Source organism: Archocentrus centrarchus, unplaced genomic scaffold, assembly GCF_007364275.1.
Source record: "Archocentrus centrarchus isolate MPI-CPG fArcCen1 unplaced genomic scaffold, fArcCen1 scaffold_24_ctg1, whole genome shotgun sequence".
Lineage (NCBI taxonomy): Eukaryota > Metazoa > Chordata > Actinopteri > Cichliformes > Cichlidae > Archocentrus > Archocentrus centrarchus.
In genome coordinates this window covers 545,238-572,604 of record NW_022060254.1, presented here as the reverse complement: position 1 = coordinate 572,604, position 27,367 = coordinate 545,238, and the positions used below count along the sequence as shown (strand labels likewise).

General features: G+C 40.4%; 2 protein-coding genes and 1 non-coding gene across 4 annotated transcripts in view; all 3 read left to right on the top strand.

The window, feature by feature from the left end:
* senp3b (SUMO specific peptidase 3b) overlaps nt 1-16,498 on the top strand; it is a 30,712-nt gene extending 14,214 nt beyond the window's left edge. For both annotated transcript variants that reach the window (XM_030723344.1, XM_030723343.1), the window contains exons 5-12: nt 178-289; nt 3,854-4,001; nt 6,371-6,418; nt 8,069-8,146; nt 14,117-14,254; nt 14,895-14,978; nt 15,147-15,197; nt 15,539-16,498. In XM_030723344.1, coding sequence (XP_030579204.1) covers nt 178-289; nt 3,854-4,001; nt 6,371-6,418; nt 8,069-8,146; nt 14,117-14,254; nt 14,895-14,978; nt 15,147-15,197; nt 15,539-15,649 — 770 coding nt within the window. In that variant the 3' untranslated portion in view covers nt 15,650-16,498. The remainder of the gene's footprint in view (nt 1-177; nt 290-3,853; nt 4,002-6,370; nt 6,419-8,068; nt 8,147-14,116; nt 14,255-14,894; nt 14,979-15,146; nt 15,198-15,538) is intronic.
* Nucleotides 16,499-20,818: 4,320 nt separating this feature from the next.
* Nucleotides 20,819-27,098, top strand: eif4a1a (eukaryotic translation initiation factor 4A1A). Its single transcript, XM_030723253.1, has 11 exons — nt 20,819-20,934; nt 22,249-22,291; nt 22,506-22,638; nt 22,806-22,945; nt 23,204-23,372; nt 23,933-24,042; nt 24,667-24,810; nt 25,045-25,182; nt 25,336-25,425; nt 25,879-25,958; nt 26,376-27,098. The coding sequence occupies exons 1-11, from the start codon at nt 20,912-20,914 to the stop codon at nt 26,518-26,520; spliced, it is 1,215 nt and encodes a 404-aa protein (XP_030579113.1). The 5' UTR covers nt 20,819-20,911; the 3' UTR covers nt 26,521-27,098.
* Nucleotides 23,642-23,782, top strand: LOC115775824 (small nucleolar RNA SNORD10). Its single transcript, XR_004019398.1, has one exon. It is a non-coding gene; the product is annotated as a small nucleolar RNA SNORD10 (small nucleolar RNA).
* Nucleotides 27,099-27,367: the final 269 nt, after the last annotated feature.

Below are 27,367 nucleotides of genomic sequence, written 5' to 3'. Positions count from 1 at the left end.
ATCTAATATTTCTGGACTGCTGTTAATCTAATTAAATTTAACTTGCCATCTGATAGGAGATATTGCTCCATTAAAATCAAGTCTTGAGTGGTTTTCAGTTTAGGAATTTTGCATTACTTGGGACGTGCTGTGAGAAACGCATAGATCCATAATCATAATGCTGTGTTCTGTTTTCAGGTATTCTTGAAGAGTCGCTAAGACAGTATGGCAGTTTGATCCCGATCCATGTGGATGACATTGTGGAGAAACTTCAGGACATCTTCAGTGAGAACTTCACACAGCCACACAGGTAAAAAGCAGTGTTTGATCACTTTTGTGTTGCTATAGGGTGCTTTTGAGGGAAATGTTTGATAAAATGATAATAAACTGATGCCTTAAATTAAAGGATATTTGTAAGAGATTGCTTCCTAATATTTAAGTGTTAGAAGAAATTTATTAAAAAATATTATACTGTACATGAATGAGGATTTAATAAGCTCAGCAGCAGTCTCTTAAAAAATGTCTTATTGATCCTAAATGACTTCTCTTACTATATATCAGGGCTTGAGGTTCTCTCCCTGTTGCTTTCTTATGGCATTGATATTTCTGTATGGCTTATGCAGCATATACAACTATAGGAAACCTATATTTTGTATTATTAAAATAGAGTTGGATTGCATATTCTGTCTAGCTTCAAAATTAGTTTGACAGCATAATTGTATGTACTCCAAACTTTTTTCATCACAGAAAGCTCAAATAATATATCATTTCTCTTTAAAGGGAAATGATAATGGTGCTCATCTGGAATCAATTAGATCGTTTTTATAGTTTAACCCTTTTCTTTAGGCCCAGCGGCCCCATGAACTTCAAAAGTGTCACCGTTCAGACTTCCGGCAACAGTTACCATAATAACCCTATGTTGGGTGTGAAGCGCAATTTCTTAGCTTTCAAAAACTGTTTGAATTTTTCTAATAGTCGCATAATTACGGTAATTCAGAGTGTGTTTGATCAGACATCTCAGCGGTGATACGCTCGGTGTTAACCAGCTGTTCACGGTAAGGGCAGGTAACAGGTGCTTTGGCAGCGATCACCTGCTCTTAAAGGGTTAAAGGACTGGTTCTTATATAGAGCTTTTCTATTCTACTTTAGCACTCTAAACGCTTTATACAACATTTTTCATTCACCCATTCATAGCAGCACTTAAGTGCTGTCGACAAGGTGTGTCAGAAAAGTTCCAAGACAGTGTGCTGTGTTAGTTGTAAGTGGGGGGAGGGATTCATCCTCATCCCCCCACTGTGCTTCCTCTACAGCAGGGCTCTTCAACTCCAGGCCTCGAGAGCTGGTGTCCTGCAGGTTTTAGATGTGTTCCTGATCCAACACACCTGAATCAAATGGCTGAATTACCTCCTCAGTATGCAGTCAAGTTCTCCAGAGTCCTGCTAATGACTTCTATATTTGACTCAGGCGTATTGAAGCAGAGACACATCTAAAACCTGCATGACAGGGGCTCTCGAGGCCTGGAGTTGAAGAGCCCTGTTCTACAGAAAGCATATAAGTTGGGTTAAAGAGATCCTCAAATTATTCCTTCCACCACCCAACTAGCCTCAGTTGAACCCAGCAGCACCCCACCTGCACTGTACACTATGTGAGTAGTGTCACTTTCCTCTCCGGATTACCACTACGACAGGCACCCAGCACCTTTCAGCTGCAGCTTTGTGCAGCAGCCTCAGCAATGGAGGTGTGGAACATGGCCCATTCAGACTCAGTGTCTTCAGCCTCCCTTGGAATGTTGTCAAAGTCCTGCTGGAGGTGGGAGTTGAAACTCTCATGGACTGGGGCCTCTAATAATGTGTTTGAGAGTAAGACATGTTTGATAAAGCACTTTATCAAAGTAAAGTTGAAAAATTCTAACCCGTCTATTCCAGTCCAAGAACTAGAACCAGTTCAAGCTTAAACGAGTGTTCTTTCTCAGAATGTACCAAAGCATTTTTAGTGACTCTTGATGTTCCTGCAATCACTAATTGGAATTGTTTTGTTTTTGCAGCAGAGGCATGGGTAGTAGTGGGGTCCTTTGATTTGATTTTTACCTGCCTGGAGTTATATACAGTACTAGTCAAAAGTTTGGGCACACCTTCTAATTCAGTGGTTTTTTCATTATTTAAAGGTTTCTTACAAAGTCTGCAAACTGCAAACCACCTCCTCACATAGGAATTAAGGGGGTAGACTGCGAGGCTGGCGATGTCTGAATTTCTTCCCCTGGTGCAGTGTGTTCACTTATTTTCAGCTTTAGGTGTGTTGTTTAGGCAGCTATGCTAGCGCACAGTATGGACACTCTCAATGTGCATGCGCAGCAGCCTATACTAAAGCATGAAGTAGTGAACGCGCAGAACCCAGGCGTTCTGATTATTTTTTTCCTCAATAACATCAGCTTGCACATCGTTAATATGGCAATTACAATATTATCGTAGACAATATATATCGCGCACCCCTACCTGGAATACTTCCATTTAAGATCTGTGCCTTTTCAAGAGTTACTTTCTTGAATTCCTTGCCCTCTTAATGTGTTTGAGACCATCACTTGTGTTGTGGAGAGGTAGAGTTTGTTTACAGTGAATAGCCTTATTTGAGTAATGTTCTAATCCATATTATGGCAAGAACTACTCAACTAAGTAAAGAAAAATGACAGTCCATCATTACTTAAAGAAATGAAGGTCAGTCAATCCAAAAGATTTCAAGTACTTTGAAAGTGTCCTCAAATGAAAGGAAGACCAAGGGTTACCTCTGTTGTACAGGATAAGTTCATCAGAGTTACCAGCCTCAGAAACTGCAAGTTAACAGCATTCCAGTCAAGAGCCCACTTAAGTGCTTTCACAGACTTCAAGTTGCACACAGATCTCAACATCAACTGTTCAGAGAAGACTGTGTGAATCTGGACTTGGTTGAATTGCTGCAAAGAAGCCACTTCTAAGGAAGAACAACAAGAGGAAGAGAATGGCTTGGGCTAAGGAACACAAGGAATGGATATTACACCAATGGAAATCTGTCCTTTGGTCCGAAGAGTCTAAATTTGAGAGTTTTGGTTCCAAACACCATGTCTTTGTAAGATGCAGAAAAGGTGAGCGGATGGTTCCTACATGTGTAGTTCCCACCGCGAACTATGGAGGAGGACTGTATTGGGGGTGCTTTCCTGATGACACTGTTGGTGATTTATTCAAAATCCAAGGCACATTTAATCAGCATAGCTATCATGGCATTCTACAGCAACATGCCATCCCATCTGGTTTGCCCTTAGTGGGACCATCATTTGTTTTTCAACTGGACAATGACCCCAAACACACCTCCAGGTGTGTAAGTATAAGGGCTTACATAGTTTTTGTAAGGAACCAAGAAAGAGGGTGATGGAGTGTTGCGTCAGATGACCTGGCCTTCACTGTCTCCTGATCTAAACCCAGTTGAGATGGTTTGGGATGAGTTGGACCACAGAGTGAAGGCAAAGCAGCCAGCAAGTGCTCAGCACCTCAGGGAACTCCTTCAAGACTATTGGAAAATCATTTGAGGTGATTACCTCATGTAGCTGATTGAGAGAATGCCAAGAGTGTGCAAAGCTGTAATCAAAGCAAAAGGTGCCTACTTTAAAGAATCTAAAATCAAAAACATATTTGGTTTAACACTTTGACGTTTACTACAGGATTCCTTTTGTGTTGCTTCATAGTCTGGATGACTTCAGTATTCATTTACAATGTAGGAGAAAAGAAAAAAAGAGAAGGTGTGTCCAAACTTTTGACTGGTACTGTAATAAAAAGCTATAATTACAATATCCATGTCTAAACATATGAATCTAATTGTATATCTGTTTTTATTTATTCTTTATTAGAAAAGCAGTGGTCCAACATCTAATACAGTCCTTCCAGCGTTCATCAGGATCTGTTGTAGCTAAAACATTCAGAGTCAACTACAAACGGCATGTTCTGACTATGGACGACCTGGGCACTCTGTATGGACAGAACTGGCTCAATGACCAGGTACGCCAGTGCACTCTTAAATGTTAAAACTATAGACCTTTTGAGAGTTATTTTGACTTGATACTGGGCAGTAGCTCACATAAATCCAAAGGGAGTCATTTTATAAAATACACCTGTTTTTCCTGCTGTCGCACATTTTACAGATACTAGTGTCAGTACATTTGTAACCTATAAGTGCTGTAAATAATACAAAATATATAGGTATTACAACAGCACCAATCGTGGCCTGTGTTATATACGGCCCATTCTGATTCTTAAGAAGCAGAGATGTCACAGATCTGTTATTTTAATATCAAATTGTTGCAAAAATCTGGAAAGCATTCATTCATAAATATATGGAAAAGTAAAACAAATTAAAGAAAGGGCCTTCGCACCTTGGTGCATGTCAAGGTATGCTGCACTGGAAGTTTGCTGTTGTTCGGTATTTTATATAGTCATTGGGATGTACACTGCTCAAAACAATTAAAGGAACACTTTGAAAACAGATCAGATCTCAATGGGGGAAAAAATCATGTTGGGTATCTATACTGATATGGACTCTGTAATATGTTTGGAACAAAATGATGCCACATTGTTTGATGGAAATGAAAATGATCAACCTGTTAATCAAAGACACCCCGCAAATCAAAGTGAAAAAATTATGCAGCACGACAGTCCATTTTGCCAAAATTTCATTGCAATAACTCAAAAAATGGTGCTCAGTATTTTGTATGGCCCCCACATGCTTGTATGCATGCCTGACAATATCGGGGCGTGCTTCTCATGAGACGATGTTTGGTGTCCTTGGAGATTTCCTCCCACATCTGGACTAGGGCATCACTGAGCTCCTGGACGGTCTGAGGTGCAACCAAGTGGAGTCAGATGGACTGAAACAAAATGCCCCAGAGCTGTTGTATTGGATTTGAGCCAAGGGAGCAGTCAGTGGTATTAGTTCCTTGATCCTTCAGGAACTGCCTGCATACTCTTGCCACAAGAGGCTGGGTATTGTTGTGCATCAGGAGGAACCCAGGACCCACTGCACCAGCGTAGGCTCTGACAATGGGGCCAAAGATTTCATCCCAATACCTAATGGCAGTCATGGTACCCTTGGCTAGCCTTTAGAAGTCTGTGTGTTACTCCATGGATATGCCTGCTCAGACCAGCACTGACCCACCACCAAACCTGTCATGCTGAACAATGTTACAGGCAACATAACATTCTCCACAGCTTCTACACTCACTTTCACATGTGTGACGTCCTCAGGGTAAACCTGCTCTCACCTGTGAAAAGCACAGGGTGCCAGTGGTGAACCTGCCAATCCTGGTATTCTATGGCAAATGCCAGTCGACTTCCACGGTGCTGGGCAGTGAGCACAGGGCCCACTAGAGGACGACATTCCCTTAGGCCACTCCGTGAAGTCAGTTTCTGATTGTTCAGAAACATTCACACAAGTGGCCTGCAGGAAGTGCTCATCCTGTTCCTCCTTGCCCAAAGGATCAGATACTGGCGCTGCTAATGGGTTAATGGACTTATTTGGCCCTGTCCAGCTCCCCTAGACTAACTGCCTGTCTACTCCATGCTCTTGAGACTGTGCTGGGAGACACAGGAAATCTTCTGGCAATGGCATGTATTGATGTGCCATCCTGGAGGAGTTGGGCTACCTGTGCAACCTCTGTAGGATCCAGGTATCACCTCATGCTTTGTCTTAAATTGAAAATGGTGGCCTTCCTCTTGGGTTTGTGTCAAAGCTCCCTTGGACTTTTATGTACATCTTGGGATGTCGCACATATGTGCCAGATTTCATCCACGTAGGTAAAACTGTCAGTAATACTTAATGAAAAATTTTTAGGTGGTGCTAGACAGCCATTTTGTTCCACCTATATGCAAGACCCATAAAATATGTAAATTTTTACCACACCCATTGTGTTTGCAGAATTTCATGAGTTTTTGACCATGTTTAGGCCCTCAGATAATATTTTGCCAAAATAATAATAAATGGAGCAGATACAATAGGGTCACTGCACTGTTGGTGTTTGGGTATGTTATGCAATTTTTGCATTGCTGAAAAGAGACCCCTGTACTCCTGTCTACTTTGGGATTAGCCTGTGTTTATGAAAACAGTAGTTTGTCTGCCTTTATTGGACAGTGTGACAGTGAAGAGTAAACAGAAAAGTAGGGTGAAAGGGTGGGGGAAGACATGCACAAAGGGCCACAGGTTGGACATAAACCTGGACCACTGACTTTCAGCCCGAAGGGATATAGTTGTCAGCTCACGCTGAGCTAAACTGGCACACCAACAGTAGTTTTGTTTTTCCCTTTATCAACTATATTCTTTTGTTTTTAAATGTATTTAATTTTTCTTTATGCGTTACTGTTTTTGCATTATTCAGGTGATGAACATGTACGGTGACCTAGTCATGGACTCTGTGCCAAAGAAGGTAAGTAAACTAAAACAACAAATTGTGGCGTTTAAAATGGCTCTCTATTGAAATGAAAGTTTATGCCAGTTTATGGTGTGGATTGACATCTGTGTGTGTGTGTGTGGGGGGGGGGGGATAATGTCATGTCTCTTAAAAAGGAACCAGTATTGCAGACAGGCCACTCAGAATGTAAGAAGTGCATTGTCTAAATAATAAGTCCCATTGAAAATGTACATCCTTAACCTAAAGTAGTGGCTAAAGTCAGATTAAAGCTGCTGGCAATATTTAAAAAGGTCATATACTCTGTCTCCACTTAATCATGGGGACTCCACTGTAATCAGACTGAAATTTAAAACTGTACTTAAAGTTATATTTTCCTACAAAAAAGTGTAATGCAAGACTTATTTTATTTTAAGAGGCAAAGCTGAAAATCAGAAACAGAATTACATGTATTGCCAAGGTTTCATAGTGGGGGGTCTATATTTGAAATAATGTGCACCAGGGGGTCGAGTTCCCTGTTGTATTATGAATGGTGAAGGTGGAGGAGCTAGAGGGCTGAAGGTGTTGAAGGATGGGGTGGGGGGTGGGGGTGTCGTCCTGGTATTTTGTTTAACAAAGGAACAGTAATTGTTCAGGCTGTTGTGTAGGTCTGAATAATTGTTGGAGTGGTTGGCTTTAATGGCTCAACATGCATTTCCATTAGCAGACTGCAGGGAGCTACAGACAGCCCGTCTGCTTTCAGAGTTTACAGAATATGCGGGACAGGCGGTCTGTGGACTATTCTTGCTTGTACTGTTGTTGGTACATCAGCCAGCCATGGAGAACTGCGAAATTATAATACAAATAGCTGAAGTGAAACCGAGTGTTGAACAATGGAAAGTGTCCACTGCACTGCAGTGTCTTTGCTTTTCATACTGTTTTTTTTTTTTGTTGTTGTTGTTGGGTTTTTTTGCTCCTGTTGAACTCTGGAATGGGAGAGGTGTGGTGCCCACTTCCCTTTTCCAGCCCACTTGACAGCCAATCAGCATTTGACCTACACACAGTTGAGCTACGCATTGATGGGTAGCCTACACACAGCCTACCTTAATGTAGGCCAGGGCTCTTCAACTCCAGGCCTCGAGAGCCCCTGTCCTGCAGGTTTTAGATGTGTCTCTGCTTCAACACACCTGAGTCAAATACAGAAGTCATTACCAGGACTCTGGAGAACTTGACTGCGTACTGAGGAGCTAATTCAGCCATTTGATTCAGATGTGTTGGATCAGGGACACATCTAAAACCTGCAGGACACCCGCTCTCGAGGCCTGGAGTTGAAGAGCCCTGATGTAGGCTGTGTGTAGGCAAATACCTACTCAGATGGACACATACCACGCACCATAAGACAAGCATTAGTTAACTGTCTGAACCCTTTCCAGATAGAATTAGTACCTCATGATGTCACAAACAAGGAAAAAAACACATACCACTCTAAATCAAAACATGGTAATCCACGTACTTTTTCATTTAAAAAAAATCGCTTAAGAAGATGTAGCAACAAGGACTAGTAAACTAATTTTACAAGCAGTCCATTATTATGTTTTAATATATATTATAATGTGATCATGCAGACCATAAGTACTTATGATTTTCTGTCATCCATCCAAGTCTTATTTTTTCCATTTTCTTTCTCAGGTCCACTTTTTCAACAGCTTCTTTTATGATAAGCTAAGGACAAAAGGCTATGAAGGAGTCAAACGGTGGACAAAAAATGTAAGTGGATGTTGGAAACTTACCGCTCTTTGAATAGGTTTTAATTAATATTTTAATTCATTTCTTTTGCTAAACATATTTTTATATAAATATGCAGCCATTTTAAATTAAAAAAAAAAAGGGCTACAAAAACATTGAGGACTTGAATTAGAGCTAGTGGATGAAAGAATTTCAGTATTGTCTTGAAATAACAATGTATAACTGATGGATTTATATAGGTGGGAAAAGCTCAGAGCAATATCCACTGCATGGTATGCAGGTAACTTTCTAGTGGAATGCAAAATGTTTTATTTAAATGATTACCAATCATTTGTATAAAAAGAGACTCGCGTATCGGCTCTTCCAAGCTTTTAGCCCATAAAGTTTGGTCGCTAAATAAAATGAGGAAGAAAGCAGAAAACATTGATCTGGAATAAATGAAACCCTATATTTAACTTAAAACAAGTCAGACAACTTATAAAATTTTTCAACTAAGAACTATTGTTTTTTTTTGTTTGTTTGTTTTTGAGCATTTCAAGTCATGACGAGGTTCACAAAACGGTGGAAAATTTGCTTAAGCTGCTTAAAAGAACACAGATAAGAGTTTCTTCCGCTTATCTGGGACACGTGAGCTGCAGTCTAAGTAGAGACCTTCCTCTCCCCAGCTATCCGGGGGGACACCATGGCATTCCCTGGCCAGCTGAAAGATATAATCTCTTCAGCATGTCCTGGGTCTGCCCCGGAGCCTCCTCCCGATAGGACATGCCTGGAGCACCTCACCCAGGAGGCATTCTATTCAGATGCCTGAACCACCTCAAGTGGTGGAAATGAGACAGAGGAAATTCATTTCCTCCACTTGTACCCCCAATCTCATTCTTTTGGTCACTACCTAAAGCATGCAATCATAGGTGAGGGTGGAGGCGTAGATTGACCAGTAAATGGACTTTACCTTTACCGCGATGGACTGGTGCGCAGTCCATATCACTGCATCCCTATCCGTCTGTCAATCTACTGCTTCCTTTTCCCCTCACTTGTGAGCAAGACCCCAAGATACTTAAACTCCTTCGTTTGTGGCAGCAACTTTCAGCTGAGGACCATGGTCTCAGACTTAGAGGTGCTAATTCTCATATCTGCTGCTTCATACCTGGCTGCGAACTGCTCCAGTGCAAGCAGGAGACCACCACCTGATAAAGCCCACAGGACCACATCATCCATTAAAAGCAAAGATGAAATTCCACTAAGGCTTCAGAAATTCTGTCCATAAAAATTATGAACAGAATCTGTGACAAAGGGCAGCCTTGGCGGAGTCTTAACGCCCGCTGGAAACTGGTTCGACTTATTACCGGAAATGCAGTCTGAAAGTCCATGGCCTCACTAAACTCCACCCACACTCTAGTTTTTGGGTTCAGATATTGTCCGCCATCTGATCTGGGAATGACAGGCGCCAACCAGAACTTGGTCCATGCAGACTCAATGTCCTCAGCTTCCCTCGGAATGCTGTCAATGTTCTGCTGGAGGTAGCAGTTGAATATCTCATGGACTGGGGGCTCTGCCAGGCCTTCCCAGCTATACATTTAGGTACGCCAGGTCTGTCCAGCATCCTCCCCTGCCACCTGAGCAAGTTCACCATGTGTTAATCAGTTGACAGCTCAGAAGATACAGCCACAGAGCTGATGATACAATTATAAAATTGATCATTGACCTACAGCCTAGGGTGTCTCGGTGCCCCGTGCACTAATGAACATTATGTTCAAACCATACCTGTCCAGTTTTTCATTTAAAAATACGGGAAATTTTCCGTTGCTGAAAATATAGGTCACTGTATGACTTCATCACCTAATTTGCATAATTGTTCATTTGGATGTACTGTAGTTGCAATTGAAGCTGCAGGAGAGAGGAAATACATCTTTGGAGAGGCAAAAAGTGAAGAAAAAAAACCCACTATAAATATGTTTGGAACTACAAATAAACTTTATGAAATAATTTAATAACTTTAATGCTTTGCCTAGACCCACATTACATAGATCAATTTTGTCCCGTATTGTTTAATGTTAGAATATCAAATTTAACGAAAAACACTGTGGGGTGAGACTGCTATCTATATTAAACCTTCCTCCTTTATTTGGGCCACGTTGCCAACTTGTGTAAGAAAACTCGCTGTCGCCTGTCTCAAAGGTTGATAAAGGCCGAAGCAACACTGAGCCCAACTGAGGTCCAGTTGTTTTTACGGGGTTGTTCTGGCTGTCTGCACTAACCTAGTGATAACCTAGTGACAATTCAGTTTGGAGCGGCACAGGAATGCTTTAAAGAAAATTGAAAACTGAAAATACGGGAAAATAAAAATACGGGATGACAGAGGGGTAAAATACGGGAATTTCCCAGCCAAAACGGGAGACTTGACAGGTACGGTTCAAACATGGATTTTGTTATGGATAAACTGTAATTTGCACAGGCAAGGCTGTTCCTCCCAATCACAACCCTCCAGGTCTCAATGCTGTTGCATTGAGACCCTCCAGGTCTCAATGCTGTTGCCTGGTGAGTGTTGAAGTCTCACCCAGGACCAATTTGCCTTGGGAGACCCCACCAAGGGTCAAAAGCCCCTGGACAACTTAGCCCCTGAGATCACTGGCACACACAAACCCCTCCACCACAATAAGGTAGCAATTCACAGAGGGGCTGTGAATTGCTACCTGTATTGCTACATGTATTAACCATGTATTAAGTGAGAATAGAAAAATCTTTTGCTTTCAGAATTCGGTCTCCTCAGTTTCCTTATGTCTGTATTTATACAGTACTGTGCAAAAGTCTTGAGCCACCTCTCATTTCATTATATTTTGCTTCCAAGGAGCCAGATTTTCTTTTAATTTTTTTTAATGTAGCTTTGCAGGCCTTCTGAAGGTTTTCAAAGTTTTTCATTGGACATCAGCTTCATTCATGTTGCATCCAGTCTTTCCTCTGAAAATGAAATGTCTTTTTGTTAAACCACATAGCCCAAGCTTATACCATTCGGTCATAAAAATGCACCTAACTTAAAGGATGAACCATTGTTGTCTCTACACATAAGAGACAACTTAACACTTTCTTACTGGCAGCGTGTTGCAAAAAAAAATTTGTTCCCATGTCTTTAGTTTAATGTATGAAAAATGCCAAACATAACAGTTTGACTGGTATAAAATAGCATTACCAGCAAGTGTATTCCTAAAGGACTATTGTAAACAGATCTTGGCATGGTGTGCAGTGTGTCCTTAAAGAATTGAAGAATCCGGACAAGTGACAGACAAAAGAAAAAGTGGCTGACCTAAAAAACTGTCTTCAACAGAACAATGTCTGAAATTCATGTCCTTAAGAAAAATATCTAATAAAGACCTGACATAGGACCTGAGAGATGCATCTCTAGCTCTTCAGTTAATCCATCTGCTGATCAGGGAAGTCTCATCATATATGGTCTCAATGGATGGGTGGTTATCAAGAAACCATTCCCTAAGGAATCAAAATGGGGAGAAAAGTTTGAGGTATGTCAAATTACAGAAGAACTGGACTTAAAATCGGTGGCAACCAGTTTGGAACGATAAATCCAAATTTCTCTGAAATGATAAATTAATTCAATTCAATTTTATGTATATAACGCCAAATCACAACAAACAGTCAAGGCGTGCTTTGTATTGTGGGTAAAGACCCTACAATAATACAGAGAAAACCCCCAAAAACGACCCCCTATGAGCAGCACTTGGCGACAGTGGGAAGGAAAAACTCCCTTTTAACAGGAAGAAACCTCCAGCAGAACCAGGCTCAGGGAGGGGCAGTCATCTGCTGTGACTGGTTGGGCTGAGGGGAGAGAAAAGACATGCTGTGGAAGAGAGCCAGAGATTAATAACAATTAATGATTAAATGCAGAGTGGCGTATAAACAAAGTAAATAAGGTGAATGAAAAGAAACAGTGCATTATGGGAACCCCCCAGCAGCCTAGGCCTATAGCAGCATAACTAAGGGATGGTTCAGGGTCACCTGATCCAGCCCTAACTATAAGCTTGATCAAAAAGGAAAGTTTTAAGCCTAATCATAAAAATAGAGAGGGTGTCTGTCTCCTGAATCCAAGCTGGAAGCTGGTTCCACAGAAGAGGGGCCTGAAAGCTGAAGGCTCTGCCTCCCATTCTACTCTTAAGTATCCGAGGAACCACAAGTAAGCCAGCAGTCTGAGAGTGAAGTGCTCTGTTGGGGTGATATGGGACTATGAGGTCTTTGAGATAAGATGGGGCCTGATTATTCAAGACCTTTTAGGTGAGAAGAAGAATTTTAAATTCTATTCTAGATTTAACAGGGAGCCAATGAAGAGAAGCCAATATGGGAGAAATCTGCTCTCTCTTTCTAGTCCCTGTCAGTACTCTAGCTGCAGCATTTTGGATCAGCTGAAGGCTTTTCAGGGAGCTTTTAGGACAGCCTGATAATAACGATTTACGGTAGTCCAGCCTAGAAGTAATAAATGCATGAATTAGCTTTTCAGCATTCCTAATTTTAGAAATATTGCGCAAATGCAAAAAAGCGGTCCTACATATTTGTTTAATATGTGCATTGAAGGACATATCCTGGTCAAAAATGACTCCAAGATTTCTCACAGTGTTACTGGAGGCCAAAGTAATGCCATCCAGAGTAAGTATCTGGTTAGACACCATGTTTCTAAGATTTGTGGGGCCGAGCAAAAGAATTTCAGTTTTATCTGAATTTAGAAGATTAATTAAATTGAGAACCTTTTGGTTGTTGCGATGCAAGGAGAAAGTCAAGAGACAGGTACAACAGTGAATATCTACAGCCATCTGTAAAACAAGGTGAAAGGCCCTGTCATGGTTTGGAACTGCATTTCAGTCAATGTTGTTGGGGATCTTGTCAGAATTTAAGGAACCATGCAATATCCTCTGGAAAGCATCTGATTGGCAGTCGCTTTATTTTTCAGTATGGCAGTGATCTCACACACACTGCTAATGCAGTAGAGGTACACGGATAGAAAAAGACACAATGGATCACTATAAGTCATGGCCTGGTCACTGGACCTCAACACTGTTGAATCAGTGTAGGATCACCTTCACAGAGAAAGGAAAAAAGGGAGCCAACATCCAAAGATGAACTTTGGGCTGACCTTCCAAGTAATCTAGAGAACTATTCCTGAAGACGTGTTTAAAGAAATTATAAGAAACCTTATCTAAGAGTGTTCTGGCTATGTTGAATAAAGGGAGTCATCCCAAATTTTGCCTTTCAAGCTCATTAATGACTTTCACACTTGCTGTTGTGCAGATTTTTACCTTATATACTGTAAGTTTGCATGTTTCACTAAATTGCAGCACCTTTGTAACATTTTCCCAAATGTGGGGTGGCTCAAGACTTTTGCACAGTGCTTCAGATGCAGTAATGCAAATGTAAATTTACACCTGTTTCCACTTTCTTTAAAAGTTGTAACAAACTGAATACGAGTATATTTAGAAGTTTCTTTAGATTGTGGCATGATGTGTTGCATTTTGAAATCTTTTGTCCTACTTCACTTTGTCAGGCAGGTTCTATTCAATTGAGTTCTTGATTCAACAGGTCTGCCAGTAATCAGCCCCCCCCCCCCCCCAACGAAAATATAATTTAAAAAATTTGCTGGTTTTTGTATGCTGGGGTTATTTTTGTCTAATATTAAAATTTGATGATCTGAAACATGACAGATATGCAATAACTAAAAATAATAATAATTTAAAAGAAGAAATCAGGAAGGCTGTGTGTACACACGCCCCCTACGCCCAGCATTTTTTTCATCTGCATTGTTAATTACATTGCTTAAGACTACATGGAATATTGTGAAACACAGTTGACTTCACTTAGTGTGTACGTTGAAGGGATAGGCATCTATTCTGAGATTGGTTCAACAAATATGCAGATATACTATAAGTATAACAAACAAAATTTTATTTATGTCTCAAACTTCTACTTTGTCCACTGACCTTATTTTTCATTTCTCAGGTTGACATCTTTCAGAAAGATCTATTGTTGATCCCCATCCACCTTGAGGTCCATTGGTCACTGGTCAGTGTTGACATTCCTCGCCGAGCCATCACTTATTTTGACTCCCAGCGGACACTCAACAGGCGCTGCCCAAAGGTAGGGATTAGACTGTACCAGGCTCTTACACCAGTAGGTTATTTTTCCAAAAAACTTCAAATGTTTTCACTCCTTTTAGTTCTATCTTTTTCACCTTGTTTTGAAAACTGGTATTTCTTGCAAACAGGGTTGTTGATTACTTTGACAGTTAATCTTAAAGGGAAACCAACTAAAATAGGTTGGTTTACAGGGGGGAAACTAGTTTTCATGCAATATGGAGAGAATAAGAGATAAGTGCAGGAGAGAGTAATAGGTTACAAGCAGCATAAACAATTGCTGTCTTGCAAATGTTTTTTTTTTTTTTTAATCTTACTAGTAAATAAGGATACTAAATTGTTGCAAGATACAAAAGGTTTTTGTAACTTCTTCATTTAGGCTAGCTGTGCTGAATACAAATGTTTTCAAAATGCTGCGGTCCAAAAACTGTGCATTCTGCTGTCCTGCTCTGCTTTTTGATGTCAAGTGATTCAGTGCTGATATGAGAGGAGAGGCCAGCACTGTCACACCCATAATGTATTCAAGAACTCCACTCATTTTCAGATGCATAAGTGCACTGCTAAAGTTGTAAAATGTTGAAGTCAGAATGGTTGTTTTTGAAAATTGGTGTCTTTTTTATTGAATGCTTTGATTTTGATTCCAGCACATTTTCAAATATCTGCAAGCTGAAGCCATCAAAAAAGACCAGCAAGACTTTTTGACAGGATGGAAAGGCTTTTTCAAAATGGTAAATTGCTCTTTCTTTTTATCGCTATTTACCATTTCCCACTTCAAAGTCCGCATAACAATTACAGTAAAGACTGACAGGAAATGTAGACTGTTTGTCCCAACTCATTGAAGTGGTACCATACAATTTTATGTAGTGCATATTGCTAATGTATATGTAATGTTGCAGAATGTGGGTCGCCAGAACAATGACAGTGACTGTGGGGCTTTTGTGTTACAGGTGAGTTTCTCTACATTGTACCTAATAAATGTGAAATCTTGTCGTTTCTTGCATTTACATTCAACATTGAGCTAGCCATGCACAGTTTGGATTAGTCTTGATCCAGGACTAAATGCAACCTTAGTTCTCACTGCCCAACAACACAAGCAGCCATGACTTTCTCAGGCAGGGTAGATAGCATTTATGAAGCTAGGGATACGCACCTACCTACTGCATAGATGGGTTATTACCATACATGAGTGATCCTGTTCCAAGCCTGTTTCTGGGAATTTATTGTTCCTGCTTTTCAATATCTGAACCTAACTCTAAGCCTCCTTTATTTCCTCTCTACCATCCCACAGTACTGCAAGTGTCTGGCGCTGGGGCAGCCATTCAACTTTGGCCAGCAGGATATGCCCCGCCTCAGAAGGCAAATGTACAAAGAACTGTGTCACTGCAAGCTTATGGTGTGACCCTCCATTTCCACTCCTTCTGGCCATCTACACCGGCTCCCTCCTTTAACCCCATCAAGATGGAGGGATAAAACAAGAGGACAATGGGAGCAAATGACTGGGGGGGAAAAACTTTATAAAAACCTTCATTTTTTTTCCTCTTCCACCATGCAGAGAAATTCTTCTGTATGCAATGTCATTGTTTCACTTTATTTGGTCTGGTTTTGCTTCCCTCAGTTTGTCTGAAAACACTGATTTCATTTTCATGTCATAGTTATTTGTGGTTGTGAGAGGCCAAGACTAGCTATCTTATTTTGGGAATGTGCTAGTTATCCATGTAAAGATAGTCCACTAATTTTCCAGTCTGAGGGGGAGCATTAAGGTACAGAAAGCATGTGTTCAGGCCATATGAAGGGATGGGCCACAGTTAAGTCCAACCTGATGACTTTCATGTAATGTGTGAACAGTGAATGACAAAATGCCTAACCAGTTTTTTAAGCTCGTGGTTAGATGGTTCTGTTGACTTTTCCATCTATCCAGTCTTTACTTCACATCTTTGCAAAATGAAAAGTACCCCATGCTACAGCCAGCAATGTGGATGATACCTAGTCGGCACAAAATGTTTGCCAGTGTAGTACAGTGTGAAACTTCCAACATATGATATACTGTCAAAGTTTCCTACAGTATGTTCTGCTGGATTTAATCTAAAGATGGAACTAGAACTTGAAATGCATGGTTATGCTTGCAGGTAAAACTTTTTCTGGTGAATTTTTGAAGAGAGAATTTTGAACTTGCATCCATGGATCCCACCTCATATTGGCCCACACAATAAAAAAAAAACAAAAACCTTTCCCCACGGCAGTCGCTTTCCAGTCATAAGTATTCAACAGTTTGTGGGAGACTGGACTGAAATGACCTGTTGGCTCAAAGAAATATCTTTACATTGCATTTATCTTTTTAATGTGTTTTATCTCTGTCAGTAATTGTGGTGATATGCTTGGTTTTGAAAAAACATGTAAAAAGGAGGACTACAAATTTGTTTTTTTTTTTCCCAGTAAATACAAAAGAGATCTTCTGGTTAGTGTTTCTTTGAAAAAGCCATTTTGTTGAGGACCACAAATACACAACAGGCATCGTATGTCCACAATGGAGATACAGTGCTCTCCTTTTTATAACAAAAAAAAAAAAATTGTGAATAGTTTTTGTTTTTGCATTTTTTTTTCCAAGAAGGAGCAAATGGAAAAGAGCTGACTGTTTTATATATCTTCTACAATGCATTATGACGGCTAAAAATAAAAATATATGGCAAACATGATTTTGTGTGTTTATATATTTTTAAAAATGTGTTTATTTTAACGGAGTGTGGTTCTCATTCAAGAACCAGTTGCAGCTTATATTGTGAGTGGTACACCCACTCATTCATAGTGAGGTCATTTCTTCAGCCCGTCAAACTCCAGTTTGTTCTTTTAATAATATCTCACTTACAACTAAGCTATTTCACTTAAAGCACACTCCAAATGGAACTGGTCATAATCAACTAGGAAAGCGGCATTCAATCAGAATCTGATTTTGCCAAGGATATTGCGCATATAAGGAATTTGATTTTTGCTGTTGGTGTTTCTCTGGTGATGCAGGATAGAAAATGATGTCCACACCATTATTTTTGTTCCTGCTGTTCTTACAGTTTGCTGTAATCATTTCCTGTCTCGTTTTGTGGCTGCACCAAACCAGACAATGACTGAGTTGTACAGGACAGATTCAGTGTCTGCAATGATCAGCTACTCCTGCGGTGGACCACGCTTCCTCAGTGGCCTCAAAAAGGGCATCCACTGCTGGGCCTTTGGGACAGTTGAGTTGTTTGGCTCTCACCTCAAGACCTGAGAAAAAATACTTGAAAGATTCCACAGATGTGCAGTCATTAGTGTAGAGGAAGAGGATGTATACCTAGGGAGTACCTGTGGTCACTGAACACATGTACTCTGTCCTCATCTGCTGTTTCCTGTCTGTCAGGAAGCTGTGATCTGTTGACATATTGCAGTAGATACATTGACCTGGGAGAGTTTAGTGGTTGCAGAGCTCAAGTCTACAAACAGCATCCTTGCATGTCCCTGCACAGTTGAGGTATTGTAGGGTATAGTGCTGCATCATCCGAATACCTGTTTGTCTAATAAACAAACCAAGGGATTCAGCAGGTATTCTCTGATGTGCTTCAGGTGGGCCAACACCTGACTACAGCTGTCAGAGCAATAGACCTGTAGACATTGTCCTGTGGTGGGAGATTTCTTGGGGGCCAGAATGATAGTGCAGCACTTGGCACACCTTGTAAGATCTATGAAACATCTGAGTACAGAAAGGAGTCAGTTGATCAGCACAGAATTTAAGGCTGGAAGGGGAAACTTAGTCTGGATCAGGTGCTGTCGAATAGTTAAAGAAAATTACCTCCTTACCACATTTCCTTGACCTCAGTTGAAAATGTCATGAGGCCAAGTGAAGTAACAATCCCTGCATCCATCATTTCTCCAAGCTAACCCAATAATCCTAAAGGCTGGCAAATACAGCAACACACATTATGAATGCAAACTAGGTTATATAGAACTTTAACTGTACTTTGATAAATTAATATACAGTACTGTGCAAATGTCTTGAGTCACCCTACATGTCTTTATATTTAGCTAGGAAAATGGGAAATACTTATTTAAAAATGTGCAAACATACATGGACATAAAGTCTATTCCTAATCAAACACTCTCCAGATGGTATTACATGGTGGATCAAAATCTGACTGTACTGCATTTATAATTCCTTCATTTTTGACAAGATCCCCAACACCACTGGTTGAAATAAAGCCCCCAACCATGATACAGCCTCCACCATGTTTTACAGATGGCTGTTGACACTCATTGTTGTACCTCTCTCCTGACTTCCTCTATGTAATGACAGCCATTTGAACCAAAAACTTCAAATTTGGATTCATCACTCTACAAGAACTGATGCCCCTGATTTTCAGTCCAATTTCTTTGTGTAACCTGACACACCTCAGCCTTTTTTCCTCTGTGTCCCTTCCTTAAGAATGGCCCCTTAACAGCCACCCTTCCACTGAGAGCATTTCTGATGAAGCTTCAGCAAACAGTAGATGGTTCAACTGAAGGGCTGTCTTGTGACCTAATAGGTCTTTGGGAGTCATCTTGTGGCAATAATGCTATTTTATTGCCTGTCAGACTGTGTTCTCTGGTATTTTCTGTAGATTCAACTAAAGAAACTGGAACTCATTGTGTTTTGCAACAAGCAACAAAATGTCTAAATATACAAATTAAATTGGTTCTTTGCCAAGTTGTCTATCCTGTTACGTGTACATATTGTTTATGTGTAGCCACAACACTGGTTCATCCCTTGAGTTAGGTTACTTTTTTAAATGCTTAAATTCTCAAGTTAGTGGGAAGTGGCCTAACAAACAAAATCTTAGTCTGAATATGATCAGGTACAAAGATTAGACTGAAAATAAATGAAAAAGCAGCAAATTTCAGTTACTATAAATGCAGCCTGAGTTTCAGTGGGGCAGAGTAGGGGAGGTATTGGGGCCTTATTATACCTGCCGCATTTGCTGCTTCACTCACTGCTGTTGACGACATCATCACACAGCTACATCTATTTATTCTCGCCTTTACAGCGCGCAGGTACCCCCTGCAATATTCTCCTGAATGATAGGTGTCACCACCCAGACAATACCTCCACATCAGCACTGTTATAGGATAAATCAACCTGAACCATAGAATTTTTATTTTTTTTTTAATGAATCTCCAAGCTTCTGTACTGATATGACATCAGTAAATTGGGGCCCTTACAGGTGTGAGGACTACTGTTGGGCTGTGGTGGGTGAGGGGTGTCAATGTGTCCCTCTCAAATTTGCAGTAAATGGCATTGAGGTCATCAACTAGGTCAAACAAAGGGGTAAAACCCTTTGTTTGCTGGGGGGGATGGTCTCCTGTAGTCTGGCACATCTCGCAGGCCATTCTAGACTGATACAGAGAAGCAAATCACATCTGATGAGACAAGCTACAAACAAAAAGGTCAGATCAGGGAAGGGAATATGAGTGTAAAGTTGCTTTAAGAGATAATTTTGATGCAAATATCACCTTGTTTACCTTTTGAGTCCTCTTTTCAAATTGCTCACATCTGACCAAAATATACATAGTCACTAGGAAGACAGGTTTCACAGGTTTAGGTTTCACAGTGGTCATAGTTCTTCATATACACAGATATATACCAGAGGCACGATACATGGCACTCAAAGCAGTAAAAATGTTGCAGAAATAACACTTTCAGTGGAGAAAAGCTTTGTAAAACCTTATTTTGAAGCAAACGTTTTAAGTGTTTTTATTAGATTTGACACAACATCCTATGCAAACAGTGTTGATCTAGAGGTGACATTAAAGGTATTTAGATAATGCTTCAAAACTTTGTTAGTAGAGGCAGATGCCACATTGTCCACTTCTCAATGGAGCAATGGGTCATCATTTTATGGTGGCCATTTTGAAAAACAAAGGATTGTAGCTGTAGTTTTTAAGGGCATTTAAAAAAAACAACTTTTCAAACTTTTTTACATTTTGAGCTACTCTGGTTGAAATTTCACTTGAAATCTACTGTACTCAATGAAAGTAAGGAGAGCTAATGAACATAAATGACTGTTATACATTTATATTAATTACTTTCCCACAGTGCATTGTGAATATATTTCAAGAGCAGTGTGTTATGAAGGCCATGATTCATATCACATATATATGATTCATTTCTGCATCCAACTTCTTTGACACCCTGTTAAATATTCAACATAATTCAACATAACACATGAGACCATTACTGTGACTGGTATGAATTTGCATTTTTTTAAGTACTACGTAAGAAATATTTAAAGCAAACACGGTTCACTATAACCGCTGGAGTTTTTTTTTTTGTGGTCCGGCGTACATTTGAACGGCTGAACGGAATAACAAAAGCGGGGGCACACCTGGGTAGCCGGATGAACGAAATCGGTTGCATCACTGATGGACTCTGTAAAAACTGAAACTCCGCCTCTTGCTAGTGGAGTCAGAAGCGCACATTACTGTAAACACATTGGTCCGCCCTCTGGGTCGGCTTACTTGCGGATGACGTAGAAGTCGTCCAATCGTAAGTGTCTGTGGGCGGGACCACAGCTAAATGACGGCGATCTTTTACAATGAAAAAGCCTCATTGTGCGCATAACCTATATAAGACATTTCTGCTGCAGACTCTTTCTTTGGAATAATGTCGGCTGAATATGATAACAGGTAAGGAAAGCTATTTTTTTTTGGTCGTAGAAGAATGTGCGTTTCGGAGTTTATTTTTTTTTACATTTTGTGTTATTTTTACCGTGTTTATAGGAATGTAGCTATTTTACGGAGTTTTGTAGTCGAATAACGTTAAGACCCGTAGACCTTCTGTTTCAGATTAAGATTATGGATCTTCACGTTTCACGAAACGAGTGTGATTGTTTAAGATTGTTATAAGTGTATTTTAGTCTTTAGGTTTCAGATGGTCTTGATGGCGGTTGCTGCTGGCATCCGGCGATAGCACGTGAATGATCCTGATCTAGGCCTTTACAAATTCGTAGATCATTTCTTCCGTAGTAATTTGATATTAAACATAATGCTATATTGGACCCGATGGATTCCTGGTGTGTAACACGACTGAAGAACCTTATTGGAGTTCTTTGTGCAAATTAAAAGCCATTTGGTGGTGTTGAGCGTAGTCACATGGTCTTGGTTGTTAACCGGCGTCTTGGACAAAGCCGGTAGCGAAGGCCGCTCGATTTATTTTTTAATTTATTTATTTTTCTCGACACACGTTACAGCTGGTAGACACACATGCTGCCTTCACAAAGCAATGTGTGCTATGTGTGTCTGAATGAACAATAGGTTTCGTCGACGTTGCCTCTTAATGACGAGGAGGGCCTGTTGGTAGTGGCTAACTTGTAGCAGGCCGCGGCTACAGCCCGCTAACCCGCCTGTACTCTGTGCATCGCAATACACTATTAACTTTGTTAATTTTAAACCGAAAGAAGTCACAGTTTGTCGACTAGTTGACCATATTCGAAGTGGCTATTTATTTCTCTTTAAACCATACCGGCCTATATTTTTTTTTTTTCCCACCCCTGTATGGAGAAACGACCATCTTAATTGTATGTAGCAAAAATGGCCGACTCCCCACAAGGCGTTTGGGTTACAGCACAAGGGAAGAAGACTTTTCTTAAACTTAAGTTAAACAGCTCAAAGTGTTGTTTGGACTTGTTTAGGAAGCAAGGTTTAAGGTGGAACTTGATAATAAGTGTCGTATAACAAGAAGTCTCTAAAAGAAGAAGTTTTGTCAGAACCTGAAGGGTGGACACGTACACTTAAAGTGGAATATTGCTTTAAGCCACGTTTTTCTTTCTTGAACCACATTCGTGGGCAGAGATCCTTTAACTGTACAGGATGATTAAATTAGGGTTGCAACATCTTTCACTGTTGATGCAATTTGCAATCAGGCAATCTTTCTGCTGTGGCATGAAGGAACTAAGCTTGCAAGGAATGATAACCATGACCTTATTGTTTTGTCCTTCTCAGAGACAATGGCCCTGAAGGCATGGAGCCAGATGGGATCATTGAGGTAAGTCTCCCATATGAAACCCCCTCAATACAGTGAAAATGGCTTCAAAGTAAATGGCTACACAGAATAACATGAGGAATTGTAAAAACTAACTCAACTCTTACTCTGTGCAGACACTGACATTATCATGATTATTATTATTATTATTATTACAGGGTAGTTTTGACTGCATTTAATGTATTTGAATGGATTTTGTTTTGTTTTTTCTTGCCAGAGCAACTGGAACCAGATTGTGGATAGTTTTGATGAGATGAACCTACGTGAGACCCTGCTTAGGGGAATTTATGCCTATGGTTTTGAGAAACCTTCAGCTATCCAGCAAAGGGCCATTATCCCTTGTATCAAGGGTAAGAGGATCAGTGCTTTCACTATTAAATTGATTTATTTGTGTGCATGTTTTTAATAAATTTAATTTCAATAATTTAAAACTTCCAAGACATGAGTGCTTGACTACAACTTTTTCAGTCCCTATTATAGAGATATAGAAATAATGTGCATATTTTGATTTCGCCAGGTTATGATGTGATTGCTCAGGCCCAATCTGGCACAGGGAAGACTGCCACCTTTGCCATTTCCATCCTTCAGCAGATTGACGTGGAGCTGAAAGGCACTCAGGCCCTGGTCTTAGCTCCCACTAGGGAGCTGGCTCAGCAGGTAGGCTTCTGCTGAAAGAATATGATGTAGAAAAAAGTGTGATCATGAAGTTCATCAAGGTGTTCCCACTCACACTGTTGCATCATAGAATCTTGTTGTTTGGCATTTCTTAGTTGACTGTGACCCACTGGAGCTGGGCCCCTGTTTGTGGTTAAAAATTGTTACAAGGCTTTTCAGAATCTGTCACAGAGCCTCTTACATGGCTTCTTTTGTGCCATGTCTATTGCTAACCTTACAAATGGGTTGACTTTCTTTCAGATTCAGAAGGTGGTGCTTGCCCTGGGTGACTACATGGGTGCCAGTTGCTATGCCTGTATCGGAGGGACCAACATTCGCAGTGAGGTCCAAAAACTGCAGGCTGAAGCCCCACATATTGTGGTGGGAACCCCTGGTCGTGTCTTTGACATGCTAACTCGCAAAAACCTTTGTAAGTTATCATAATTTGTCAAATTCTGGTTGAAATTGTAGTAAAGTGTTTGTAGGCAATGAATACAAACTCCCTTAACTGTGCAAGAAATGAATCCATTTAGGCAGCCTTTAGGTGACCTCTGAGGTGGAGACTGGACTGCAATATGATCTTTTTCACTCAACAAGATTTCAGTTTTCCAGATTTGTCTTATGGCATCTATTCCTGCTGATATAATAGACCTGGCAGTGCCACTACTACACGGTGGCAGCTGCAACAAAAAAAGTGCTGTATAATGATGAAACCCATGCGTGTCAGCTGATACTGTAAGCCCCTGGTGTGCTGTTGCTTTGGTTGGCGTTCTGCTGGCCTGAGTCTTCAGGACAACAGGGACCCAGAAGCATGATCATACATACACAACTTCTGAATACGGCACCCTTTACATCTGTAATGATTCTATTAGTGAAACCTTATAAGTAGTCATAACTGTCTTGATAACTGCTATATCTATCGATACAGATATAGTGCTCATTCATGTCTATTGGGCAAACTTTTCAAAACTTTTTTTTGTTGTCTTACAGCTTCTAAATACATCAAAATGTTTGTGCTGGATGAGGCTGATGAGATGCTTAGTCGAGGATTCAAGGACCAGATTTACGAGATCTTCCAGAAGCTGTCGAGCAACATACAAGTAAGGGCAGCAACACTATCTTTCTGCAATCTGAAGCCAGGCCACTAGAATAACACATTTTTAAACCATAAATGAATATTCCTCTTAGCATTTGTGTGTGTGTGTTGGTATTTTTAATCATACACAATATACAAAATCACAAACTAATATATTTTTTTGGGGGGGGGGGGGGGTGTGCAAGTCCAAGATCCTGTTATATTTAATACCTGGTAAAATATACTTAAAGGACTTGTTCAGTTTTTCCTATTATCACCTCAGACTAACACTGAATGCAGTTCTGCACTTTCAGCAGTCAAGAGCTCGCTCCCTTGCAGTGACATCTTGTGGTCAAACTAAAGAACAGTTTTTTTTTTTTTTTTTTGGTTTGTTTTTTTTAAACTTGTAATATTTTAATGGCCACCAGCCAGGAGATGTGTGGTAGCAAAAAGACACTCAGCAGGTGACGGTGATTGACTGTTCATTAGCTGTGCAGTGTGCTGTTTTGGTGAAAGCCATCCCTTGTGTGTTTCACCTGGTTTTAAAACACTAAAATGTCAACAGCAAAAATGCCTCAACTCGAGGCTTCCAAATGGTACAAAACAAATGACATCCTGTTTTTTTTCCTCTTCTGTCTTCCCCCTTTAGGTTGTCCTACTGTCGGCCACTATGCCAGCGGATGTTTTAGAGGTCACAAAGAAGTTTATGCGTGACCCTATCCGAATCCTCGTAAAGAAGGAGGAGCTGACACTTGAGGGGATCCGTCAGTTTTACATCAATGTGGAAAAAGAGGTGAAAAGCACTTTCAGGATTAGAGCCAGAGTTTACCGTGAAGTTAACCATTTCAACAACTTGTAAATATTACGTCTTGCTAAATTTCTACAGATGCCTGAGCTAGCAGCCAGGCTACCTATAGATGGTTTTTGTCTGTTTAAAAAAAATCTGAGCATCACTGCAAAATAATTTCTAACTCCAAACCTACAAAAGAATGTGCTTGCTTGAGCTGACTCTGTGATTGGTCCTCAGGAATGGAAGCTGGACACATTGTGTGACCTGTATGAAACCTTGACGATCACACAAGCGGTCATCTTCATCAACACAAGGAGGAAAGTGGACTGGCTTACTGAAAAGATGCACGCCAGAGACTTCACTGTTTCTGCTCTGGTAAGAGCCCTGTCAATCATTTCCACACCTGAATTCAAATTGTGGCTTTGAAAACAATCTGTCCTTTCCATTGAATTGTTTTTATGGCTAATTTTGTCTGAAAAGTATCTGGTGCAAGTACGGACCAACTTAGACTGAAATTATGTCTTTCAGCATGGTGACATGGACCAGAAAGAAAGAGACCTGATCATGAGGGAGTTCCGCTCTGGCTCCAGTCGAGTCCTTATTACCACTGACCTGTTGGTGTGTAACAACCCTTTAAAACTATGCTGAGAAACTGCTGTTGGGATGCCTGTATGTCCAGTGTGCTTTTCATGCAGCTTATTTAGTGCTGTTTGCGATCCAAGGTTCCCTTTCCTGCCATCTGCAGTGTTGGTTATGGAGTGAAAGTTCCTTGGTAGACTGAATATCTGCCCTCCACTGTAGCTGGGTTGAAATCCTTGACTCACAACTAATTGGCAGATTACACTCCTCCAGACTACTAGTTTAACACTCTTGGCTTCATAATACACAAGGGTCTCTTTCAGTCAGACATTTCTCGATGCCTCCCTGGGAATACCTGCTGCTGTTTTGTAATGCAACAGAGTTGACTGTGAAACCTTTGTGGCTGAACTACAAGCTATGAACTGCACTACTTGAGTTATTTTGGTTATTATGGTCTGTCTCTTAACTAAAAGGCGTTCTCCTTGTTCTCAGGCCAGGGGTATCGATGTTCAGCAGGTTTCCCTTGTCATCAACTATGACCTGCCAACCAACAGGGAAAATTACATCCACAGGTAAAAACACCAAAGAGTCGCAGTTTATAAATGCAGTCTGTTCTGTCAAATGTACAATGTACACACCACGTATACAGCTTCTTACTGTTCATGTGAGGCATTATTATTGCAAGACAGTTTTGGTGGGGAAAATCTCCTTGTTACATAATCACATGTCCTTGAATTCAAATTTTATTAGTGTAAAATTTAAGGGACAAACTCTCAATGTAACTGAACCCAACATGAGGGGTTCTAATGCTGCAAAACAGCAAAGTCCTCACAGGAGGTGAGCTAATAAGTATTGATGTCTAGGCAGTAAACACAATGTGTTTTTTAATAATTTTCTATCTATGATTTGGGAAAGCCTGCAAATACTCTTGAAACTGCCAGATATGCACTGAAACTCACGTCTTGTTTCAAATGTAATTTCTTTTCCAGGATTGGTCGGGGCGGTCGTTTTGGCAGAAAGGGAGTAGCCATTAACATGATAACTGAGGATGACAAGCGAACACTGAGGGACATTGAGACATTCTACAACACCACCATTGAGGAGATGCCCATGAATGTTGCTGATCTTATCTAGAAGACTCCTCGTGCCCATTTTGTCCACCCATATCCAATTATTTTTAGAAGTAAAGCTTGTTTCCCCATGAATACTAAACTTTCTCTTGCTAAATTCCACCCTGAATTTACTCTTTCAACATTTGAAATAATTTTGGAAAAAATAACTTGCTGACCTGCTACATCTACCTGCCATTGTCCTTTATCAACACTGAAATTCTCTCAGCAGTTTAGACACTGCTCCAAAACAGAGCTGTTTCCAAAAGTACCTTTAAAGTACAGCGACGACAGAATACTTGCTGATTGTTGGCAAATGCTTACATTAATTCAGCTGATGATACAGTGATTTGAAGCTTTTGTGAGATTTAGCTATGTGTACAGCAGCACCAGTTATTGTGCTGCTAGGTAACAGATGGGTGGTTTGGACTTTACACAACAATGTTAATGAAATGAGAAGTGCTGCGATTGACTGGCTCAGTATTCAAACAACCTTCAGTGTACTTGCATAACTTTCATCACACACTTGTGATCATGTTTACAGCAGTTTTGGGGGTCTAGAAGTACACAGGACATAATCAATAAAAAGAACTGTACAGTGTGGCTGATGGATTTGATCCTCTTTACTGCTGTTTCTTACATGTTTTTATGGCCCATAATCATCCTCCTTGACTTGTTCAGCCATTTGTACGGTAGCATTCAGATGAGGTCTGCCTGCCATAGTTGCTCAGAGGCAAAAACACGGTGAGTTGTGGAGACGTGGCCTCCTGACCCAGATATTGGCGTGGGATTTTCACTTCCAGTTCTTGATGTTTTATTTTTAAAGGAAATACTGGATTTTTTTTTTTTTCTCCATGTGGTGACATTTTGTA